At 33.0% G+C, this 24,705-nt stretch overlaps 2 protein-coding genes across 2 annotated transcripts; both read left to right on the top strand.

Annotated features, from left to right (window-relative positions):
• The first annotated feature begins 15,626 nt into the window (after positions 1-15,626).
• Positions 15,627-18,317, top strand: LOC108995636 (protein SRG1-like). The gene is made up of 4 exons (XM_018971227.2): positions 15,627-15,913; positions 16,943-17,190; positions 17,415-17,742; positions 17,892-18,317. Exons 1-4 carry the CDS (start codon positions 15,653-15,655, stop codon positions 18,126-18,128), a joined length of 1,074 nt encoding a protein of 357 aa, XP_018826772.1. The 5' UTR covers positions 15,627-15,652; the 3' UTR covers positions 18,129-18,317.
• Positions 18,318-19,985: 1,668 nt separating this feature from the next.
• On the top strand, positions 19,986-21,894 carry LOC108995635 (protein SRG1-like). Its single transcript, XM_018971226.2, has 4 exons — positions 19,986-20,381; positions 20,582-20,829; positions 20,927-21,254; positions 21,338-21,894. The coding sequence occupies exons 1-4, from the start codon at positions 20,115-20,117 to the stop codon at positions 21,572-21,574; spliced, it is 1,080 nt and encodes a 359-aa protein (XP_018826771.1). The 5' UTR covers positions 19,986-20,114; the 3' UTR covers positions 21,575-21,894.
• The last annotated feature ends 2,811 nt before the right edge of the window (positions 21,895-24,705 follow it).

Genomic DNA, 24,705 nt, shown 5'->3' with positions numbered 1-24,705 from the left:
AGTGGTGGGATCAGATGATAATAAATTATTAAATACGATGTTCTTCGGTACAGCCACGTGTGTATTGCTTTGGTTCGTGAATTACACTGGATTTATCTTTTGTAATAAAAATAATTTTATAATCAAATATATTACATCTCATCAATACACTTTATTTTATAATAGGTTTGGTTTTACAAAATATTTTATAATTAAAACTTTTTTTTATCTAAATTAACTAATAAAATATTACTTTAATTTTATTTATTTGTTCTCTAACTTATTTATTTCCTTTTTTGGTTCAAAAATATTATATATCTCTAAAAGCATCCTCAATGAATTAGCCAAAACTAAATGACACTTTTGATGAATGTAAGAAGAATTTGACTTTTGGCTATTCCATTCACATAAGTCTCCACACTGAAATAACTATTTTTTCATTATATAACAATAAAATAATATAAGATGAATTTGACTTTAGCTATTCATATCAAATTTTCATATTGGATTATCTATTTATTCATTATATAATAATGAGTAATTAATAATTAAAAAATTTTAATTTGGTGGAAAACTAATGCCGTGAAGTATCATATTCTTGGAGAGATAGCCCACAGGATTTTGGTCATCCCTATTAGTACCGTAGCCTCAAAGTCGGCCTTTAGTACCAAATGATGCATATTGGATCCATTCCAGAGTTTTTTGTCCCCTACCACTGTGGAGGCATTGATTTGCACGCAGAATTGGATTAAAGGGACTCAAATTCATATTCCGGATATTCTTGACTTTAATGGGGCAGACGAGGAGGAGGGTGGTGATCAGTCTAGATATGGTAATCGTTGATTTCATTTTATTATTTTGATTTTTTGTCATATTCATTTCATCAGTATTAATTTCAAATTTAATTGTTGTAGCCATGCATGATAAGACGTCTACATCCACTGCAGTATGACTTCATCATATTAGACCCTGACCCACCATTGTCATTTGACATAGGTTTGTACAATTTGTATTGTCCTTTAATTTTTTTCGCATTTATATAATTTTTTGTATCTAATTGTTTTTATAATCTTACTGTCATACGCACATCTCAAGCATTAAATTTCAATTCTAATTCCAAGCCAAAATTCAAATGATATATTCTCAATCTCACATCTTAAATCTTGATCCCCTTCTCATCTTGGTTAGTCAGATTTTAATTTGTAACTTTTTCATTTCTATTGGTTCTTTGTAATTTCAACTTTTGTTTATTGTTTATAATTCTAATTTATCTTCATATTCAATTGTTAATATTTCTGATTTTATGATCTCACGACTCACAGCAGGCAGCACTAAATTCTATTTCCACCCTTAGCCACCCGCCCCAAATCTCACGACTTCAGTGGCTGAATCACGATCTCTCTATCTCCAACATGGAGCACGATCACACTCAATGAGAGAAAAATAACTAAATAATTCTTAAGATAATTTTCTCACACATAAGTACTCGGAAAGACTCTCCAAAATCTCCAAAGCCGAAATCTCTATAGATCCAAACCAGTAAGATCTCTTAAATAAACAATCTGATAGGAATTTGACTCGCAGTAGAACTCTATTGACAAAACAAATCTGACAGGAGTTTGAGTCATACTCAGAAAGACTCTCCAAAATCGCCAAGGCCAAAATCTCTATATATCCTAACTAGTAAGATCTCTTAAATAAACAATCTGATAGGAATTTGACTCGCAGTAGAACTCTATTGACGAATCAAATCTAATAATAGTTTGAATCACAGTGAAACTTTACTGGCAAATTCTTCTGACGGATTTTGCTGGCACCTAATACTTATCTTCTCAACATTGGCAATTTTACATTCAAATTCTTCTCTAGATAAGATCTATTTTTTGGAACTTGACTTCTACACTTTTGACTTATTTAAAACACTTCCTAACAACTTCTAGATAAAATCGAAATAACCATAGATAAAGTCAAAGTGTTTTACATTCATTCAAATTTCAAAATAAAAGATAAGATAAACTCTATCATCTTATTCGTCATATCCAAACTTATCAACCTAGTCACCTAGTTCTAGCCAAAGTTTTGCATCTACAATATATATATATATATATATATATATATATATATAAATATATATATACTAGCAGTGGTAAACTTGCAAAGCACGTTTGCCACATCTGCCAAATTGAATAAAAAAATAAAGTGTAACTTCAAATATTAAAATAGTCTAATGTATAAGAATAAAATTATAATTTATTTATGTTCATCATTTATTATGAAGTTTAAATTATATTAAAAATTTAAATTAATTAGATAGTTTTTTTCTCTTAAAAATGTACAATAAAATTTCATCATTTATTTAATGATGAAAAATTAGTATTTTATAAATTAAAGTTAATTTTTAGTGTATGATATAATATTATTCTCTTAAAAATGTTCAGTAAAACTTTATCTTTTATTTAATGATGAAAAATTAGTATTTTATAAATTGAAATTAATTTTAAGTGTATGATAGAATATTTATATTTTAATTATCTATTTTATGTTAGTTTAAATCAATATTTAAACTTCTACCGTTAGATTAAATCTGAAGATTAAAGATGAAGGGTTGAAATTTAAAACTCAAAAACCAACATTTTTTTTCACTTTTCCTTTCTTCCTCTCTCTCATTCCCCACGCACGTTTGTCTAATTTAGTTAAATAAGAATATTATCATATTTAAATTATGTTAAAACTCTAATTATTTATATGGTTTTAATTTCTTAAAAATATTTAATAAAATTTTATCATTTATTTAATGATAGAATATTAGTATTTTATAAATTAAATTTGATAGTTTATGTATGATATGCTATTTATTTAGTTAATTAAGGATATTATCATACTTAAATTATGTTAAAGTTCTAATTATTTATATAGTTTTAATTTCTTAAAAATATTTAATAAAATTTCATCATTTATTTAATGATGAAAGATTGGTATTTTATAAATTAAATTTGATAGTTTATGTATAATATGCTATTTATATATTAATTATTTAAATTTCAAACTAGTTTAAATCATTGTTTAAATTTCTATTATTAAATCAAATCTAATGACTTAAAATGAAGGGTTGAGATTAATTTTTTAAAAATATTTAATAAAATTTCATCATCTATTTAATTTATTTCAATGTTTTTGATTAAGTTAATGTTTATGTATATTCAAATAAGTATTTTAATCTTTTACAATTAGACTATTTTGTTGTGATGATGTAGAGAGGGACGTGGATTGTGGTATAACGTCTCTGGCATTCACACGGACGAACCAAAAAAAAAACAAAAAAACCAAACAAATATGCAAAAAAAAAAAAAAAAAACTTCTTTACTGTTCATTACTGTTAATGAGTAATAAAAATATAGTTTCTTTTAAGTTATTGGAAGATATATATATATATATATATATATGTAATATAAATCTCTTGAAAAATGATTAAGTGAGGTTGGACTTGGCACTCATTAATGAAGTTTAATCATTATACTCATTTATTTCTTATACCTTAATGATTAGCTATAATTAGTACATGATCCAATATAATGGGAGTACATGATCATCATGAGTATGGTAAAGAATCAAAGATCGATGCTTATATATATAGTACCGTCAAGTGCCGATCCGATCGAATTAAAAGCTCCCCATATATGCAGCTTACTAAATTATATATTCGGGCTTTATATATAATGATTTTAAGAAACAGGGCCAGCTAGTAGCTATAATTTTAAGAATTTGAGTTTTTGATTAATCTTTTTGAAGCATAAACAATATAAAGGCCGTGACACGTGCTGTTTTATGTACGTAAGTTATTAAAAATGGCATTAGAACCGATCGATATATCTAGTAATTAATATCATGACCATATAGCATTGTGGCACTCATGCGTGACATGTAACACGTACCTCGCTCCATCAGTACTGGAGATGATCATCCGAGAAGTAAACGAAGAGAAGATCGAATGTATGAATAGCTGGTTAATTGCTTTGATTTATATATCTTACATTACTGATCTGCTTATACTGTTATTTTAAAGGGTGTGATCACCAAACGGTGTATCCCTTAGAATGAGATTTTCTAACATGGTGATGGTTCTCATAAGGGATGATGTTTAAGGAAGTGTCAATGGACACAATCTTTTGTTTTAGTCAAAAAGTTTTGTCACTTCTTAAGGTTGTGACCTTTGGGTTACCATTAGTTTACCAATGGTTGTGCCCTTTCACAATAGGATGTGTCACTCCTTAAGGTTGTAACTTTTGAGTTACCATTGGTTAACCAATGGACGTGCCATTTGCCAACCGATGCATGATGACCTATAAATAGGAGTTATTGGTGCACAAATTAAAACACTCAATTCCCTTTGTTCATTACCAACTTATGGGACAAATACCCTTACTGGAGTGTCACCATATTCTCATAATTCCACTTCCATTTGTTATTTATTTCTCTACAGTGGTATCAGGCTAGCTTCATGGTGGGTTGACTCTGCAACAACAAGATATATATGTAGGAACAAAGATATATTTGTCAAACTTGAAGATATATAAACAAATAGGAGAGCACATAGTGTATATGGGCAACAATACATACTGCGATGTCTTGGGGCAAGGTACATGTAAGTTCAAAGTGAATGGTTCCGTTATTTTACTTAGTGATGTTCTATATGTACCTAGTATTCGTAGGAATTTAGTATCAATGCTTGTACTAGATAAAAAAGGCTACACAGTTGAGTTTAAGTCTGAAACCGTTGTAATAAGTAAGGGCAATATATCAGTGAAAGGCGTGAAAGATCACAATATGTATATACTAAATGTTGATATTAATAAAATACCTATTTTTTAGTATTTGAATGTGTCTATAGATTGTGCATATTTATGGCATTTAAGATTAGGCCATATAAATAAAAATAAAATGATCAGAATGTGTAAAAGTGGATTAATACCACAAATAAACTCAGATAATTTTGATATATGTGAACCGTGTATCAAAGAAAAAATGAGTAGTAAATCTTTTTCAAAAAGTTGGAAATCCACGGCTTTATTAGAAATTATACATTCTGATGTTTGTGGACCTTTTAAAACAAAAACTCATAGAGGAATGGAGTACTTTATTACTTTCACTGATGATTATTCAAGATATGGGCATATCTACTCACTCAAGCATAAATCTGAAACAATTGAGAAATTTAAAGAATTTAAATTAGAAGTAGAAACTCAGTTGGATAGACCCATTAAAAGTTTGAATAATGATAGAGGAGGAGAATTTAAAGTTTTAGATAATTTCTGCAAATTGAATGGTATAAGACATATTTACACTATACCATATAAACCTCAACAAAAGGCATTGCATAAATGAGAAATAGAATTCTATTGGATATGGTGCTATCAAAGATGGCATATGCTGATCTACCAATACATTTTTGGGGTGAAGCATTATCGACTACTATATATATATTGAATAGAGTTGAAACTAAAGTGAAACCTCTTACACCTTACGAGTTATAGACGGGACATAAACCGGACTTAAGTAAGCTCAAAGTGTGGGGTTGTAAGGCACAAGTGTTTATCCCAATACCACTAAAGAATAAATTAAAAAGTAAAACCTGAGAATGCAAGTTTATTGGGTATGTGAAAACGGAAGTGGCTATAGATTTTATCATTCTGAACAACGATTGATAGAAAGTAGGGATGTCGTTTTCTTGGAAAATACGAATCTTATTACTTATGTTAATCAGATAGATTTATTAAATGATTTAAAGAATCAACAGATCTTTACAGAGTTTGACAATGAAAATTATGATATTATTCAAATCCAGAATAATAAAAATAAAAGAAAGTCAGATGAAAATAAATCTTCAGATATTGATGTTGGAGACAGTGGGAGTAAAAGATCCAGAAGACTATCAATATTATTTTAAGATTATTATGCACTAAATACCAGTTTGAAAATTTTAGATAATGATCTTGAAAATTTTTCTGAAGCAGTCAATAGTATTAATTCAGATAAATGGCTTGAGTCCATGAAAGATGAAATAGAATCAATAAATAAAAATAATATTTGGGAGTTAACAGATCTTCCAAAAGATAGAAAAGCTATTGGCTGTAAATGAGTTCTCAGAAGAAAATTTAAAATTGATGGTAGTTTGGAAATGTACAAAGTAAGGTTAGTGGCCAAGGGATATACTCAACAACAAGGTGTAGACTTTGTGGATATATATTCGCCTGTGGCGAAATTCACATTCGTAAGGATCATCATGTCCATTGTTGCCAGGATGAATTTAGAATTACATCAGTTAGATGTAAAAACAGATTTTCTGAATGGTGAATTAAAAGATTATATATTTATGATTCAACCAGAAGGATTCCAAATTAAAGGATATGAAGAGAAAGTCTACAGGTTGAGGAAGTCAATGTATGGACTTAAGCAATCTTCAAGATAGTGGTATTTGAAATTTCACCAAACCATTTTGGAAATGAGATATGAAATGAGTCCACTAGATCATTGTATATACATTTGGAAAAATGATAATAAATTAACGTTATTATCATTATATGTTGATGATATATTACTGGCAGGTAATTGTCTATATATGATGCATGAAATAAAAGAATTCTTGAAATCTAAATTTGAAATGAAAGACATGGGTGAAGCTGCCTATGTTCTTGGTATAAGAATTTCTAGAGATAAAAATTCAAATCTATTGTATTTAGATCAAGAAAAATATATAGAAAAAATGCTTAAAAGATTTGGTATGGAAAAATATAAATCTTTAAGTACGTCTATTTGCAAAGCTTATACTTTAAATAAAAGTATGTGTCCAAAAGATGAGGAGGAAATAAGTGAAATGCTTAAAGTTCCCTATGCTCAAGCTGTGGGAAGCCTCATATATGCAATGATAAGTACCAGACTAGATATTTGTCATACAGTAGGATTGGTAAGCAGATTTCAATCCATTCCAGGTAAAGAACATTGGCAAGCAGTGAAACGTATATTAAGATATTTACAAGATACCAAAAATTTGAAATTGTGCTTTAAAAACAGTGATCTAGAATTAATCGACTATAGTGATGCTGATTTTGGAAGTGATATAGATAATAGAAAATCTATAACTGGATATATATTTTTATTTGGTGGAACAACAGTTTCTTAGTTAAGTAAGAAACATGGTTGTGTTGCTAAGTCTACTATGGAAGCAGAGTATATTGCTTGTAGTACTGCAGTGAGTAATGTGGTGTGGATAAAACACTTTGTTGAAAGCTTAAATTTGGGTACATCCACAGAACTAATCAATGTGTTTTGTGATAATCAGTCTGTCATTTCTTTAATAAAAAGTGGAACATAGAGTTTCAAGGGAAAACACATTTATGTGCATTATCACTATATTTTAAATATAGTGGAAAGAGGTGAGGTCAAGATGAATTTTGTTTCCTCGACCGAGATAGTAGCAGATCCAATGACTAAAGGTTTATCTCTGGAAAAATTCAGAAAACATGTGACTAGAATATGATTGAGAGAAACTTAGGTGAAACAATCTCTTGGTCAACATGCATAACTCAGCAAATTCTGGAGACGCCTAAAAAATTGCAGTTATGGTGATACCAAAATGAAAATTTTGGTCATTTGTAAAGTCACTGATAAGGTAATCAATAAAAACCTCAGGAAAGACCTTAGGATGAGTACTTGACGAAATTTCAGTGCAGGTTGATTAACCAAGTAAAAGGTTAATCATGGTAAAGTTGCTGGTAAGGTGATTAAGGAAAAACTCAGGTAAGTAAGTATTTAACGAAAATTCAGTGTCATTCACTAAAGTTTTAGTGAAATGTAATTTGATTACCTAAGTAAAAGGTTAATCATTTGCAAAGTCGTTGATAAGGTGATTAGAGAAAACCTCAGGAATAGCCTCTAAAGGAAGTACTTAATGAAAATTCAGTGCAGATCGATACATGTGTTATGTATTCGACTGAAGTCGTCAATTGTGACAGGGGAATGAATAATTGATCCAATCACGAGATATGAATTATTAATCTAGTCACAGAGAATTGATACCGTTCACTATATTTTTTTTTTAGTTAAATGAAGTCACTTCTAATTTGTGATCAGTGAGAGCCGATATGGTAAAGGGTGCGGTCAAATAAGGTAATGACAAAAAAAACGTGCGCACATAGAGGCTTGTCATGCTCTGACGCCGATCTGCAAGAGTAGCAGATGAGAGTTGAGTAGTGGAAAGCTTATATTGGTACCAAGGTAAAATACTCAACTGGATCATCACCGTTTTGTGTGATCAAGTGGGAGATGTTATTCTAAAGGGTGTGATCATCAAACAGTGTATTTCTTGGAATGATATTCTCTAACATGGTGATGGTTCCCATAAGGGTTGATATTTAAGGAAGTGTCAATAGACACAACCTTTTGATTTAGTCAAAAGGTTGTGTCATTTCTTAAGGTTGTAACCTTTGGGTTACCATTGGTTGTGCCCTTTCACAATAGGATGTGTTGTGACATTTGGATTACTATTGGTTAACCAATAGATATGTCATTTGCCAACCGGTGCATGATGGCCTATAAATAAGGATCATTGGTGCACAAATTAAAACACTCAATTCCATTTACTTATCACCAACTTGTGGAACAAATACCCTCACAGGAGTGTCACCATATTCTCATAATTCCGCTTCCATTTGTTATTTATTTCTCTACACATACTATATATCTCTCTATAGGGCCAACAAGCTGTGCTGTTTTTTAATTTGTTTTCTTCACAATGTTAAAGTACTCAATAAAACTTAACTGGAATTGTTATTACTCACGCCAAATTTAAATTTGTTGATGATATAATATAAACAGAATCATATAAAATATGAAAAACGTGTGTTTTTTTTATATATCTTATACGAATTAATTAATATTTTTATCAATAATCCATGCACTAATTAAATGTATCTTAATTCAATGAGAGAAACTGAATATTATATGTGAATCATATAAAAGAAAATTAATCCATTAAAAACTTCAAATTAAATAATGATACTTTACGAAAACATAAATATATATGTACTATTCTTTCATATGAAACGTACATCTGTAAGAAATTATTGCCAAAGTTGCTCATAGTTAGTAATTTCATTTATTAATTAAAAAGAAACATAAACCAGACGGAGACTTGGGCTAAACCCCAACATTTATTAACAGAGGCCACGCGCGCAGTCCAAGAATAATTTCTTTATGATCTACAGATTGTCGATGAAATTCAAGGAAAAAAAAATAAACAGATGAAAATTATGAACAGTACTTGAGCTTACTGACCATCAGGATATTCGATGATTCCGATTTGGGACTTGTGGTGAATATTTATGTATGTATCATATACATATATATAAGTATATATGAGTAAAGTACTCCTCAATGGACCTGGCCACGCACTTGATCACACGTAAGTACTCTATACATATATATATACATATATACAGAAAATTGTTATAAATATAAATAGATTATATAGAATAAACTCATAAATTAATGTAATTTTATAAAATTTGTTAGATCTATTTTATAATAAAAATAATTTTACAATTTAATATTTCACATTAAATCATATTAATTTGTAGATTTATTTTTATATGATATTTTTGTGATTAAAGTATTTTCTATATATGTGAAGCTAGTTAGCTCCACTCTTACGTTAATGGGTGACAATATTTTATATATATATATATATATAACTATATATATATATATTTATGTATAGACATTGCTGCTGAGCTGGTCGATTGTTTATGATCAAATCAATCTTCTGTTCCACACAGCCATCTACAGAGGCAATTGAGGAATGTCTGAAGGAGATAGAACCGAGAGTGACTGAGGTGATGAATACAGAGCTACAGAAGGAATTTACTAAGATTGAGGTGGAGGAAGCGCTAAAACATATGGGATCTCTGAAATCCCCTGGTCCTGACGGATATGGCGCTTGTTTTTATCAAGCCTATTGGAGCATAGTGGGAGAGGAGGTTAGTAGTGCAGTGTTGAATTTCCTTAATGGGGAGCGAGATTTGAATGAAGATGTGAATAATACTTTTTTAGCTTTGATCCCAAAAGTCAAAAACCCATCTGCACCAAGTGATTACCGTCCTATAAGCCTTTGTAATGTGTTTTACAAGCTTGCATCAAAGATTCTTGCAAATAGACTGAAAAAGATATTGCCTGCCATCATTTCCAGCAACCAAAGTGCTTTCATTCCGGGAAGGCTAATAACGGATAATGTAATGATAGCTTATGAGTCCTTGCATACGATGAAAACTAGACAAAAAGGTAGAGTTGGCAGTATGGCTCTTAAACTAGACATGTCAAAAGCATATGATAGGATAGAGTGGAGATATTTGGAGGGAATTATGAGAAAAATGGGATTTGGAGATAGATGGGTATCTCTGATTATGAGGTGCACTACATCAGTGTCTTACTCAATCCTGATCAATGGGGAGCCCGGGAAGATGTTGAAGCCTACGAGGGGGATAAGACAAGGAGATCCCATTTCCCCTTATTTATTTATCCTTTGTGCTGAAGGATTGAGTTCGATGATTAACGCAGCGGATGCTAGAGGAGAAATAAGAGGAGTGAATGTATCAAGAGGGGGAACTAGAATCAGCCACCTACTATTTGCTGACGACTGTGTAATCTTTGGAAGAGCAAAGGTAGAGGAGTGGATGAGAATAAAAAAAATATTGGAAAAGTATGAGCAAGCTTCGGGTCAGAGTCTCAATATGCAAAAAACTTCAATGTTCTTTAGCTCAAATACCGCTGGTGTTTCTAAAGCAATTATTAAGAGGGCAGCTGGGGTGTCCATATGTGGCAGCTATGAAAGATATCTTGGGCTACCAGCCATGGTGGGCAGATCAAGATACAATACCTTTAGAAGTGTGAAGGAAAGAGTGTGGACAAAATTGAGTAGCTGGAAGAACTCATTCCTTTCACAAGCTGGAAAAGAGGTTTTATTAAAAGCTGTAGTGCAAGCTATCCCTACATTTCCTATGAGTGTTTTCAGACTTCCACAAAAACTGTGTAAGGAGCTAGCTTCCCTTTTGACAAGATTTTGGTGGGGCCATAAACAAAATGAAAAGAAGATTCAATGGAGGAGTTGGTCTAACATGGAAGCTTCTAAATGCAATGGAGGTCTGGGATTCCGAGATTTTGAGTGCTTTAATAAGGCAATACTTGCAAAGCAATGCTGGAGATTGCTAAAACAATCGGAGTCCTTGGTGACAAAGGTTATGAAAGACAAGTATTTTAAGAAGGTAGGTATGGTTGATGCAAATCTTGGGTATGGGGCATCCTTTATATGGAGAAGCTTGTGGTCTTCAATGGGGCTACTGAAAAAGGGGCTCTTGTGGAGAGTGGGAAATGGCAGCAACATAAGAATTTGGGGGGATAAATGGCTACCAACTCAATCTTCTCATAGAGTTCAATCATTGATTAAAAATCTGTCTGCTGATGCTAAAGTGCAGCAACTCATTGATGCTGAAGAAGGAGTGTGGAAAAAGAACCTTATTTTTTATACTTTCGATAGGGAGGAGGCTGAAATCATATGTGGTATCCCATTGAGCAAATGGGGTTCAACAGATAGAGTGGTGTGGGGGGAATCCAAAGATGGAAAGTTCTCAGTCAAGAGTGCTTATCACCTAGAACATGAAGTTATGAGAAAGAGGAAAGGGGAAACATCAAAGGGAAGTAGTGCCGGGAATGTATGGAAGATGATGTGGGGGTTGAATTTCCCAAACGTGGTGAAGCACTTCTTGTGGAGGGCAGCTCATAACTTGTTACCTACAAAACAAAATCTATATAAGAAACAAATCACTGAGTCTGATATATGCCCAATCTGTGAGAGGGAAACGGAGACAATATTGCATGCGGTGTGGAGCTGCCCAGCTGCATCAGATGTGTGGTCTGAAGGCAATAGTCCAGTGCATAAATGGGGTGTTTCAGAGCTTGAATTTGTAGAACTGTGGGGAAAGCTTAATGCTAATCTGAAGATAGATGAAGTGGAATTGGTAGCTTGTATCATGAGGAAGTTATGGATGAGAAGAAACACTCTATTATTTGAAAAAAAATTTGATCACCCGAAAGATATCATTCGTGCTGCTGTGCAAGGACTAGAGGAATACAAGATGGCCCAGGACCAGCTACAGACAAATCAGATGAGAAGTAATACTGACAGGAGGATGACTAAATGGGAAAAACTAGGTGGATCAGTGATAAAAGCTAACTGGGATGCTGCCGTGGATGCAAAGAACAATTGTGTTGGAATAGGCGTGGTGGTTAGGGACTCAAACGGGGATGTTCTGGCTTGCCTATGCACAAGATTTACTCACAATAGTAATCCATACGTAGCTGAAGCTCTCGGATTAAGGAGGGCAGTAACCTTTTGTAGTGAAATGGGTTTTTCTGATGTTTTGTTAGAAGGAGACTCCTTATTAATAGTGAATGCTACAAAAAGTGGGGAAGAAATAGGGGTTGATTATGGTTGTATAATTGATGATGTGAGGAGAGTTATGAATGAGAGAATGAATTGGGATGTACGATTTGTGTATAGAGAGGCAAACAACATTGCACACAAACTTGCAAGATTAGCCTTCAATGTTGGAGAGGAGAAGGTTTGGATGGAGGACTGTCCTGTGGTAATAGCTAGTGATATTATGATGAAAAAATTATGTAATGACTGACTCTTGTTGTTAATGAAAGTTGTATTATGTTCAAAAAAAAAAAAAAATATTCAAGCATCCCAATAAGGCACACACTCACATACATATATAAACATATTTGTACAAACACGCGCGTGATAAAAAAATATTATAACAAAGTTTATAAAGGCCGGCAAGCTTTGGATCTATTCATCTTAATTTCTTCTTGGTGTATCATTATTATATTAATCTCCTGCAAAATTATAAACAGGGTAAACCAAACATATATATTAATATGAGATATATATATTATATATAGCATGTGTATATATATATGTCATTTTATATTTAGGACTTAATTGCAAAAATTATTAGTATAATAATTTTCTTAATTAATTTTACAAACTGAGGTTATTGTTTTCAACTTTCACAGCAACAATACTGATCAGAATAATAATAATAATTATTGTTAGATGGAGGGGCGCCCACGTGGGGCTGACCCCCTCCTGCAATATAACGCATTAAGCCATGCGTTATTGCTTTTTAATAACATAATTGAAGGCCGGCCTTTAAGGCTAGTCATGTATAGTTCTTAATTGTATTTTGGCACCATCTGATACATAAAAGAAAACTCTCTCTCTTTTTGTTCTCTCTTGATAAAATATTTAGGCTGTAGATTTGTTAAGTGTTACTCTAATTTTATACTACGTAGTACACTTTCGCCACTAATAGAAAAAGCTTGAGATTTATCAATCTGAAAAAACTTGTAGAATAATTTTATAAGCTGAACTTGAGGTACTTTTTCTGCTATGCATTCTAATAATAATAATAATAATAATAAATCATGATTCAATTCCACACAGTTGATAGATATTCATGATGATCACAAATTAAAAGAAGTTATTAACCGAAAATATGTCAAATTACTTCAAAGATTAGATCTCATGCATTATAATAAAAAATAAAAAAAATAAAACACAGAAAACTCGATCCGCTTGATCATCTTGTTGGAAGATTATGAAACCCAAAAAAAAAAAAAAAGGAGATAATATTATTATTGATTAGGCCGGCACTCTTGAAGCTCATGCGGTTGCTGTCTTCTCCCTCTCTCGATCGTTTTGTTTTCAACGAATGGGGACATATCACATATAACATATGTATATATATGTATATATATACACACACTAGTACAAGAGCAATGTGCCAAAGTTTGCCTAATTTAGTGAAATGGTTATTTTTAAGAAATAATGTGATTTTTATAAAAAAAAAATATAGAATTCAATTAATAATTTAATGCATAGACATAAAAATGTAAGTTATAACAAATATTTTTGTGTAATAATTGTTAAGTATTAGATAATAATTACATGTATGTATAGATTATAAGATTAAAACATTAGCTAAAACAGTAACATAGTCTCATAGATAGTTATGATATCAATAGTTTTAGCAAAGTTGTTTGTGATAAATTTAATACAACTTCAACAAAAACATTAGTTTAAACGGAAGATTATGATTATGTAAAGATTTAGATTTATTACTAAGAATCAAATTATCTATAATTTAAATAAAAAAGGAAACAAACATAACAAAATAACATATCAAATAAAAAACTATCAAGAAAAGGAAAACTATAAAAGAATAGATCAATATCACATATGAGAATTCTTAAATAAAATATTTACCAAAATTTATTTGTTCTTCAAAGCAAGTAGTGAATAAAATTATAAGCATGGACCAACTTATTATATTTTTTAGCATATTTGTTTTTATATTTTTTAGCAATAACAATAACAATACATATTATAACATTTGATTAGCTCAATAACAATAACAATACATATTATAACATTTGATTAACTGACATTTTTGAATTTCAGAGTTATGCTAATAATTAACTATTTTTTATTTAAGTATTCACAGGAACTGCATGAGCCTTTTTATTGGATAGAGACTTTTATGAAATCATATTCTCCTTATTAATTGATAATTTAGTGATTATATATATTCCTAATGAAGATGTTAAAAGTTTAATTGCCTTAAAATATTGATAAAGAAGAAGTATTGATAAAGCAGCTAATTGCTTTAAAATATTCTCTCTTTATTTCATCGACCTGCTTTCTTGGCCATTGAAAATTAATCACCAAATATAACCATAGAAAATAATAAGTATTGCAGTAATAAAAATAAAAAAGAAAAGGTAGAAAATAATATACTTAAAATCATATACACGTAGATGATCAAACAAATAAACGAGAAATGAAGAAATGACAAATAAAATTAAAAAGCAAAATTTTTTTCTCAGAAAAATCACATGTAAAGAATATCAATATGCAAAAGGAAAAGGCTCATAGATAATCTGAATCGGTTTGGAAAGGATAGGAAAATTAGTTGGCAGGCATCTTCCAAAACCTACCTGCAAAGAAAGGACTTCTCATGCATGCGGATCGGATCAATCTTCATCCTATCTGTAGCTACCTCCATCTTCCAAAACATATATCACCTTCATCTCTATTTTTTTCGTCTCCTTATATATTTATAATACTCATGATGGTTCAAAACAATTAGGAACCGAATTTTATACAAAATACATATATCATTAACAAGTTATATAAAAAGGCTTGCTTCGTTATCAATCAATTTCATGTTTTCAACCCCATAACTAATCAAATAAGAGATCAAGACAAATGAAATGGATAGATCAGGGTCTGAGACATATCCCGACATTTTGGGCATTTATAATATGTTTTGTCGGTTATCTTCTATCCAATTGCCATTGTTTTCGTCTCTCGAAACCCGGAGTTCGATTCCTTGATCCGGTTGTCTAGGGGGAACAAAGAGCATTGAAAAATACTCCAATGACTTTAAAATCACGTGCCTTTTTTATTTATTTATTTATTATTAACCTTGCAATTTACAAACCGATCCTTGCTTTATAACTATTATAAATTATTGTATAGTAGTTTAAAAACCTCATCATGGCCGGACAGCAGAGCATGGCTCAGGCTCTCCCTTCTGTTGAAGAAATGTCGATCAAGGGCGATGAACCTCCACCTGAGTACATCGTTAAAGATTCCACCTTTGGATCTATCGAGTCTTCTCCCTCTTTGGGTTCCATTCCCATTATCAATATCGGTCTCTTCTCTTCCCTATCTCCATCACATGATCATCATCCTAAACAAGTTGAGGATGAACTTCAGAAACTAAGATCTGCTCTAAGCTCAGGAGGATGCTTCCAGGTTATATATATATATATAATCAGTTTTTTCTGTCTAATTAACTTTAATTTCTTTTCTTGGACGTACAAGTTTTAGACCAGTCTACTTCTTTGGATCATAAAGATAGATTTTTTTTTTTTTTATGCTAATTTTCAACGCCTAGATCCGTTGCTTTATCCAAACGGCTACTGCAAATACAGGCCCTCGTTTAGTTAGACAGATAGATCAGATGTAAAATTAAATAAAATATTATTATAATATTATTTTTATTTTAAAATTTAAAAAAATTAATTATATAAAAATTTAAAAAAATTAGAACGATTATTAACCCTTACACCAATAATGATATCAAATCACTTGCAAATTCCTGTACAGTTTTTCATCCTCTCTCTCTTGTGTTTTCCTTTTTTTTTTTCTTTTTTTTTTTTTCGGTTTCTGGTATGAACAGTGAGCAGATTCTCCCTGGCTTCTCATGAATCACCCTTCCCACCTTTCGTTTATTGTGGAAGATGATCGTTTGGTTGACTTGTAGGGGTAGCTGCTTCGCTTTTTTGGGTTAAAGAAGTAGTTCGATCTTGCTGCTTTTGAATGCGGGCTTAAGCCCATTCTACTGAAATTAAACTATAGCCCATTCAGCTTGATTGTCCAAGTTCACCTTTCTTTTCTGCCCAATCAGTCCAGGCCTGTTTACCTCTTTTTGCCTTGGCCCAGTTCTTCGCTTACTTTCTAGAGCCCAAACATCTTGTTCAATCTTTTGGATCTAAAACTTTTCCTGGGCCGTGCAACCTTTCGGCCTGGTTTCATTTCGGGTCAGTTTATAAACGGCACAACTTCATTTCTGTCCAGTTTTCTCCTTTCAGCCCCGACTCCATAACTTTCGGCCCAATTGGACTATCTCAAGTCCGATTTGGACGACTTTGGGTTTGATTGATAAAATCTTGAAAAGGAATGAACCGATGTTCGTTTTTCTTCATTTATATGTAAGCCCTTCTGCTCTGCATGCCTCTTAATAAAACTAACCTTTTCTTGTGAATTGTTTCCAAGTTTCAGGCAATAGGTCACGGGATTTCAAGTTCATTTCTTGACAAGGTACGTGAAGTTGCAAAGCAATTCTTCGCTCTACCGGCAGAAGAGAAGCACAAGTACTCTCGAGCAGTCAATGAGTCTGAAGGCTATGGAAACGATGTTGTTGTGTCAGAAAAGCAAGTTCTTGACTGGTCCTATCGCCTTACTCTCAGGGTGTTTCCTGAAGACCTAAGAAAGCTTCATCTTTGGCCCCAAAATCCAACTGACTTTGGGTACTTACCCTCTTTATCATGATGACATCTTTGGTATAACATGAGTATCGAAGACACTGTTGAGCCTGATGATCTATCTATGAAGCTTGGTTGTATTTATAGCTAGCAGCCCAATTTGGGCTTCACCCGTTGTTTTAAAATGATATATATATATATATATATATATATATAATAACGTGATTAATTTGAAAGAGATTAATTTCTTATATATATTTTTGGTGTAGAGAGATGTTACATGAATATGGAACAAGGACAAAGTCTGTGATCGATCTTCTGTTCAAGGCCATGGCAAAGTCACTGAAGTTGGAAGAGGATAGCTTCTCGAAACAATTTGGAGACCGCGTACTGATGCAAACCAGGTTCAACTTCTATCCACCTTGCTCCAGACCCGATCAGGTTCTTGGCGTCAAACCTCATACAGATAGGTCAGGAATTACAGTTCTCTTGCAAGATGGAGAAGTAGAAGGTCTTCAAGTTTTCATGGAAGACAGATGGGTTAGAGTTCCTATAATTCCCGATGCTCTTCTTGTGAACCTCGGTGATCAAATGCAGGTAATTAAATTAATTTCTTCTTCCTTCCAAATTAATGTTATTGCATGTAATTATATTCTGCTAATTAATTATCATGACTTTTAATGATATTTCACTGAACATGCATATATGCGTATTTTTTTCAAATTAAATAACGTGGTTGCATGCAGATAATGAGCAACGGGATATTCAAGAGTCCGATGCACAGGGTGGTGACCAACACAGAAAAGATGAGATTATCAGTGGCAACATTCAGTGAGCCAGAGCCACATAGAGAGATTGGCCCCGTGGACCTCCTAATAGACGAGAAGAGGCCGAGGTTGTATAGAAATGTGAAGAATTATGGTGCTATCAACTACGAGTGCTTTCAAAAAGGGACGGTTGCTCTTGAAACTGTAAGAGTTTAAGTATGCATGCATCTGGAATTAGCTAGCTAGCTAGCAGCTGGGAATTTCATTGGCATAAAAACCAGCTTCAAGGATAATGTACGTACGTACCATTAATCAAGCTGTGGCTAAATTTGGAATGTTACAAATTACCTTCTTTAGAATAAGTTTTACACGAGAGTAATATTAAATAAAGTCATTGATTTTTTAGGTATTGTGTAATCATAAAATGCGTAAACGTTATACAGTCATTTTAAAAAATAATAAGATCTACTTTAAAAAAATTAATTTTTTTTTTAATTTTCAGAGCGACAAAGATCTTTCTTTTTAATCTATTTTGTTGTAATCAGTATTATATATATAAGCAACTATGTATAAAACTTTATTTTTATTAATGCAGCAAACTTGCCAAGAAAAAAAATTATGTCAAATAATTAGTCTTTATAAACAATTTTAATAGCATATATAACGTCTTTAATCAGAGTATTATATTATGTCATCTATATTTTAAAATTGAGAAATGCTTTAACTACAAAAAAATAATAATAATAATAATTTCATAAAAGTAAATTTCATATGATCCGTTAGCTTTTATTATAAAATAAATTTATAGATTCATCAAATATTTTTGTGATTGCAATTCACTTTTCTTTGAGATTACCCTAAAAAGTGTTTCCATCCTCCAATATTTAATAAATGGATTTTATTCTTAGGACTCTTCACCACACAATATCAGCAAAATAGATCGACATACGTGGTTATCCACTGCATGTAAACCACGTCCATACATACATTGGCCACGTGCAGTCTAACCTGTCAACCCTAACACGTCTAGACTAATGCAAAGACGCAGACCAATTGTCTTCTTCCCTAATCGTAAAGATAACCATTGGCAAAAACGGAGGTCGTACGTTTCTTCTCTGATCAATAATACAGGCAGTACTCCGGCCAATAATACCAACACACGCATATTATATGTAGATATTTTGTACACACACGCCACCAACATATATAACAAGCTAAAAGGCCATAAAAACTTTGGAGCTATTCTTCAAAGAAAAAAGATCGATCTCGGTACAATCACATAACAGAGATCAGATCAACTCTTCCTTTCCAGATTGTTGCTTGTTGTGAGATCATGGAAAGAAGAAAAGAAATTAAGATATGTTTTTTCTTGGAAAGACCTGCATTAGTAGTACTACTGATCTTCATGATCAATCTGATCTGGTTGCTGTATTCGATCTCCCTCAATATCATTCTTTTTCTATGATTCATTAATGACTCAGACGAATCTACAAACCCAAGGCTACCTTATCTGGAAAACGAGCATACGGCCCGGAAAGGACAGGGCATTGCATGAAGTTGGTAGCTAGTGCGCGCATCTTCCGAAACCTACTCGAGAAAAACGAGTACTTCTGATCATCAAGCGCATATATCAATCTTGATCCTTAATTACATGCTATATAGATATATATATATATATCTAAAAATACATTTTACACATTTTTTATATCCAAAAAGCTTCTCATATCCATTTTTTGCAGAACTTAATTATATAATCATATTTCAAAATCTTTTAAAGAATTTTTCATATCCAAATATACAGTACCATATATATTGTACTCATTCTAACAGCACTTATTTACCCTCTGGCTTATTAATAAGGGTCCTATCAGGGGGTCGGTGGCCTTAAGGACCTGTTAATGAGCATTAATCACATCTCTAATACTAATTAATTTGAGCATTTAATGAGGACTATTAATGAGCACTTAAGAAAGAAAGACAGAACTGCAAAGCATTAAATGTTAAACTACATTAAATACAACTAATCAAATTCACATAACGCATTTGATATTTAAAGCCTTGGCATGCACTTTAATTTGCATTTTGGAGCCTACCTGAGTCTTGCTCTATATATTTAGACAATATTTGAGGTTGGAGACTGGAAACAGTACCACCAAAGTAAATCCAACACTACTTTTTCAGCTCAGGGGGCATTAAAGCAGAATGGCTCTCTCTTCTGTTAATGAAGCGATTGCACTCATGTCCAAGAGTGTTGAAGAAATGTCGATCAAGGGCGAAGAACCCCCTCTCGAGTTCATCGTTAAAGATTCCACCTTTGGATCTATTGAGTCTTCTGTATCCTTGGTTTCCATTCCCATCATCAATATCAGCCTCTTCTCTTCCCCATCTTCATCACATCTTGATCCCAAACAAGTTGAGGATGAACTTGACAAACTCAGATCAGCTCTGAGCTCTGCGGGATTCTTCCAGGTTAATTTTGAGTTTTGTCTTAGTTAACTTGAATCCTCTTATTTTCTTCTTTATAAGTAGTTAGGCGTAATAGCTTAGAGAGAGAGAATTTAGAAGAAATGAACAGAAGTTCGTTTTTCTTCATTGATTGCCCTTCTGCATCTAATAGATCTTTCCTTTTGTCTCCTTCCTTTTCTTTTGAATTTGTTTCAATGTTTCAGGCAATTGGTCATGGGATTTCAAGTTCATTTCTTGACAAAGTACGCGTAGTTACAAAACAATTCTTCGCTCTACCAATGGAAGAAAAGCAAAAGTACGCCCGAGCAGAGAACGAGGGTGAAGGGTATGGATATGATGTTGTAGTGTCAGAAAAGCAAGTTCTTGACTGGTCCTATCGCCTTGCTCTTAATGTATTTCCAGAAGACCAAAGAAGGCTTGAGCTTTGGCCCCAAAACCCAACTCACTTTGGGTACTTAACCCCCTCCTCTCATTTCATTTCTTTCTTTTTTCTTCTGAAATTTGCAGACCTGCTTTAATTGATATAGATTTATGAAATTTTCTTGCAGAGAGATCTTTCATGAATATGGAACAAGGATAAAGTCTGTGATGGAGCTTCTGTACAAGGCCATGGCAAAGTCATTGAAGTTGGAAGAGGATAGCTTCTCAAAACAATTTGGAGACCGTGCATTGATGCAAACCAGGTTTAACTACTATCCACCTTGTTCCAGACCCGATCAGGTTCTTGGCCTCAAACCTCATACAGATAAGTCAGGAATTACAGTGCTCTTGCAAGATGGAGAAGTAGAAGGTCTTCAAGTTTTCATAGAAGACAGATGGGTTAGAATCCCTTCAATCCCCGATGCTCTTCTTGTGAACCTTGGTGATCAAATGCAGGTAAATTTCTCCCAAATTTTGTAACTTTAATAATCCCCATCATCATTCAGACATAAGCATTTGTAACTCAATTCATTTTGCAGATAATGAGCAACGGGATATTCAAGAGTCCAGTGCACAGGGTTGTGACCAACTCAGAGAAGATGAGAGTATCAGTGGCAACGCTCAGTGAGCCAGAGCCAGAGCGAGAGATTGGACCTGTGGATTGCTTGATAGACGACAAGAAGCCGAGGTTGTATAGAAATGTGAAGAACTATGGAGCTATAAACTATGAGTGTTATCAGGAAGGGAAGATAGCTCTTGAAACAGTGAAGATTTAAGTATGTGGAAACCGGGAAACAAGAATAAAATCCAACAAGTTTAAACCTTGAATAAAATCCAATAAAAGTTTACTTCTTCCAATCCAATGTGTAAAAAGCTGCAACAAAGATTATCTCTTCCCCTCCCATATTTGCTGCTCTGAACGTGGTATCCATGGCTTGGTCGAGAGGGAATTAGATCCCTACCATTGTAATGTTGCGACTATGATGGTTAGAATTGCCGGAAGTTTCTGTTGGAGTTAAAATGAAAATGTAGAGCAAAAAACAGAGAAAATGAAGGGAAAACTCAATCCTGTAATATGTAGGATTGATTCTGGAAATTTCTTGTCTTTTAAATTTCTTCGTTACGGACTATATAAACACACAGATACAAACAAGGCATTAAATGGAAATATGAGTCCCGATACATGTAAATTAAATATAACAAGCTAAATATAGCAAAGCATAAAACAGAACATGCACAGCAGTAATTATGAAAATTACATCAACTTTAATACTCCTCCTTGATGTATTTTTCAGATACATCAAGCATCATTCGAAGAAATTGAAACTTGACTCTAGGAAGTGATTTAATAAATATATCAGCCATCTGTTCTTCACTGGTACAATATTTCAGATTAACTTCACCATTTGCTTCAGCTTCCCTAAAAAAATAATACTTGATTGAAATGTGCTTTGTTCTACTATAATAAACAGGATTCTTATTCATAGCTATGGCTGACTTGTTGTCACAAAATACATCAACTGGTCCTGGTTGTTTCTCACCCATGTCCTCCAGAAGTTTCCTTAGCCAAATAGCTTGACTAACAGCCCTGCAGCAACCACATACTCAGCTTCAGCTGTTGATTAAGCAACTGTTAGTTGCTTCCTTAAACCCCATGAAAAAACTCCTGCTCCCAGATTAAAACAAATGCCTGAGGTGCTTCTCATGTCATCAAGTGATCCTGCCCAATCACTATCTGTAAAACCTGTTAACTTGGGCTATGAGCATGGCTTGTACCAAATTCCCAAGTCTATGGTTCCTTGCACATATCTAAGAACCCTCTTAGCTGCTCCAAGATGAATTTGACTTGGACTTTGCATAAACCTGGACAACAAACTAGAAGCAAACATCAAATCTGGCCGAGTAGCAGTTAGATACAACAAGCTGCCAATTAGACTTCTATAAGTGCCTGCATCAACCTTCTTTGCTCCATCTTCCTTTTTGAGTTTCTCATTAGCAATAAGAGGTGTAGCCACAAGTTTGCATCGAAACATTTGAAACTTTTTCAACATATCTTCAAAATACTTTTTCTGTGAAATAAAAATTTCACCTTCTTGATGAACTTCCATTCCAAGAAATAGTGCATAAGTCCCAAGATCTCAAAAGTGCTCATCATATCTCTTTTGAATTCTTCCATCATCTCTATATTGTTTCCGTTAAAAATTAAATCATCAACATATAGAGAGACAAGCAAAATACCTCCACTTTTGGCTTTGACATAGAGTGTAGGCTCACTCTTACTTTTGCTGAATACTTTTTCATTGAAATAACTGTTAATTCTACCATACCAAGCCCTTGGAGCTTATTTAAGCCCATATAGAGCTTTCCTTAATCGAAGCAATTTGTCTTCTTTTTCTATGAAACCCTCTGGCTGATCAACATATATTTCTTCTTCTAAAACTCCATTCAAGAAGGCTGATTTGACATCAAGTTGAAAAATCTTCCAACTATTTTGAGCTGCAAGTGCACAAATGGTTCGAATGGTATCCAACCTTGCAACTGGTACAAAGGTCTTATTATAGTCAATACCAGGCTACTATGAATAGCCTTTAGCCACAAGTCTTGCCTTGCATTTCTTCAAAGAATCAACAGAATTAAGCTTCCTTTTGTAGATCCACTTAACCCCAATAATGTCCTTTTTGTCAGGAAAGTCTACCAACTCCCATATTTTGTTCTTTTCAATCATTCTAATCTCCTCCTCCATTGCATCAATCCAAACTTTGTCTTTCATAGCTTCATCAAAACTTTGAGGCCCAACTGAAACAAAGTTGCATGATTCATAAATTTCAGCCAAAGGTCTTAACCTTCTTGTGGGGATTCAGGTGAGGACATTGCAATTGAAGGAGATACTGGTTCAGCTCTTGGTGTTACCACTGGACTAACATTTTCTTTATCTTTTATTGCTTCTCTTCTTCCATTCTGATCTTCAGAATTTAATGGCATTGTTTCCAACACTACTGGTATAGAAACAGATTCAGTATTTATCTTTTCTTCATCCCAATTCCAGCAAGCATTTTCATTGAATTCAACATCTCGACTGGTTACAAGTTGCTTTGAATCCAAATTATAAATTCTATATCCCTTGGACTAAGAACTGTAACCCAGAAAGACTACTTTTTCAGATTTCTCTTCAAGCTTGTGCATTTTCTGTGGTGGTACATGAATATAACACATACACCCAAAAATCTTTAAGTGACCTGCAGTAGGTTTTTGACCACTCCAAGCTTCTATTGGAGTTTGATTTGGCACAGCCTTTATTGGACATCTATTGAGCAAATAGACTGATGTGTTAACAGCCTTTGCCCAAAATCTTTTTGGAAGTCCCTTCTCAAGTATCATGGATCTTGCCATTTCCATCATAGTCCTATTCTTTTTTTCTGAAACTCCATTCTGCTGAAGAGTATAGGCAACTGTAAGTTGATGTTCAAGCCATTCTTCTTCACAAAACTCATCAAACTTTTTTGAGTTGAATTTTGTTCCTCTGTCACTCCTCAATATCTTTATCTTGCTGTCACTTTGGTTTTCAACCAGGAGTTTGTACTTCTTAAAGATGCCAAAAACTTCAGACTTTTCTTTAAAAAAGTAAACCCATGTCATTCTTGAGAAATCATCAATAAACAATATAAAATACCTGTTTTGACTCTGAGAATGAGTTCTCATTGGACCACACATATCAGTGTGAACAAATTCCAATACCTTTTTAGCTCTCCGTGCTTCACCCTTAGGAAAAGGTTGTCTGTGTTGCTTCCCTAACATGCAACCCTCACATACAGACATACTAGAATCAAGTAGCGGCAGATTACTGATCATATTCTTTTGATTCAAAACTCTCAAGGCATTAAGATTATAGTGACCAAACCTTCCATGC

The sequence above is a fragment of the Juglans regia genome, chromosome 1 (genome assembly GCF_001411555.2).
Source record: "Juglans regia cultivar Chandler chromosome 1, Walnut 2.0, whole genome shotgun sequence".
Lineage (NCBI taxonomy): Eukaryota > Viridiplantae > Streptophyta > Magnoliopsida > Fagales > Juglandaceae > Juglans > Juglans regia.
Note: the sequence above shows the minus strand (reverse complement) of the source record. Positions and strands in the feature narration are given on the sequence as shown.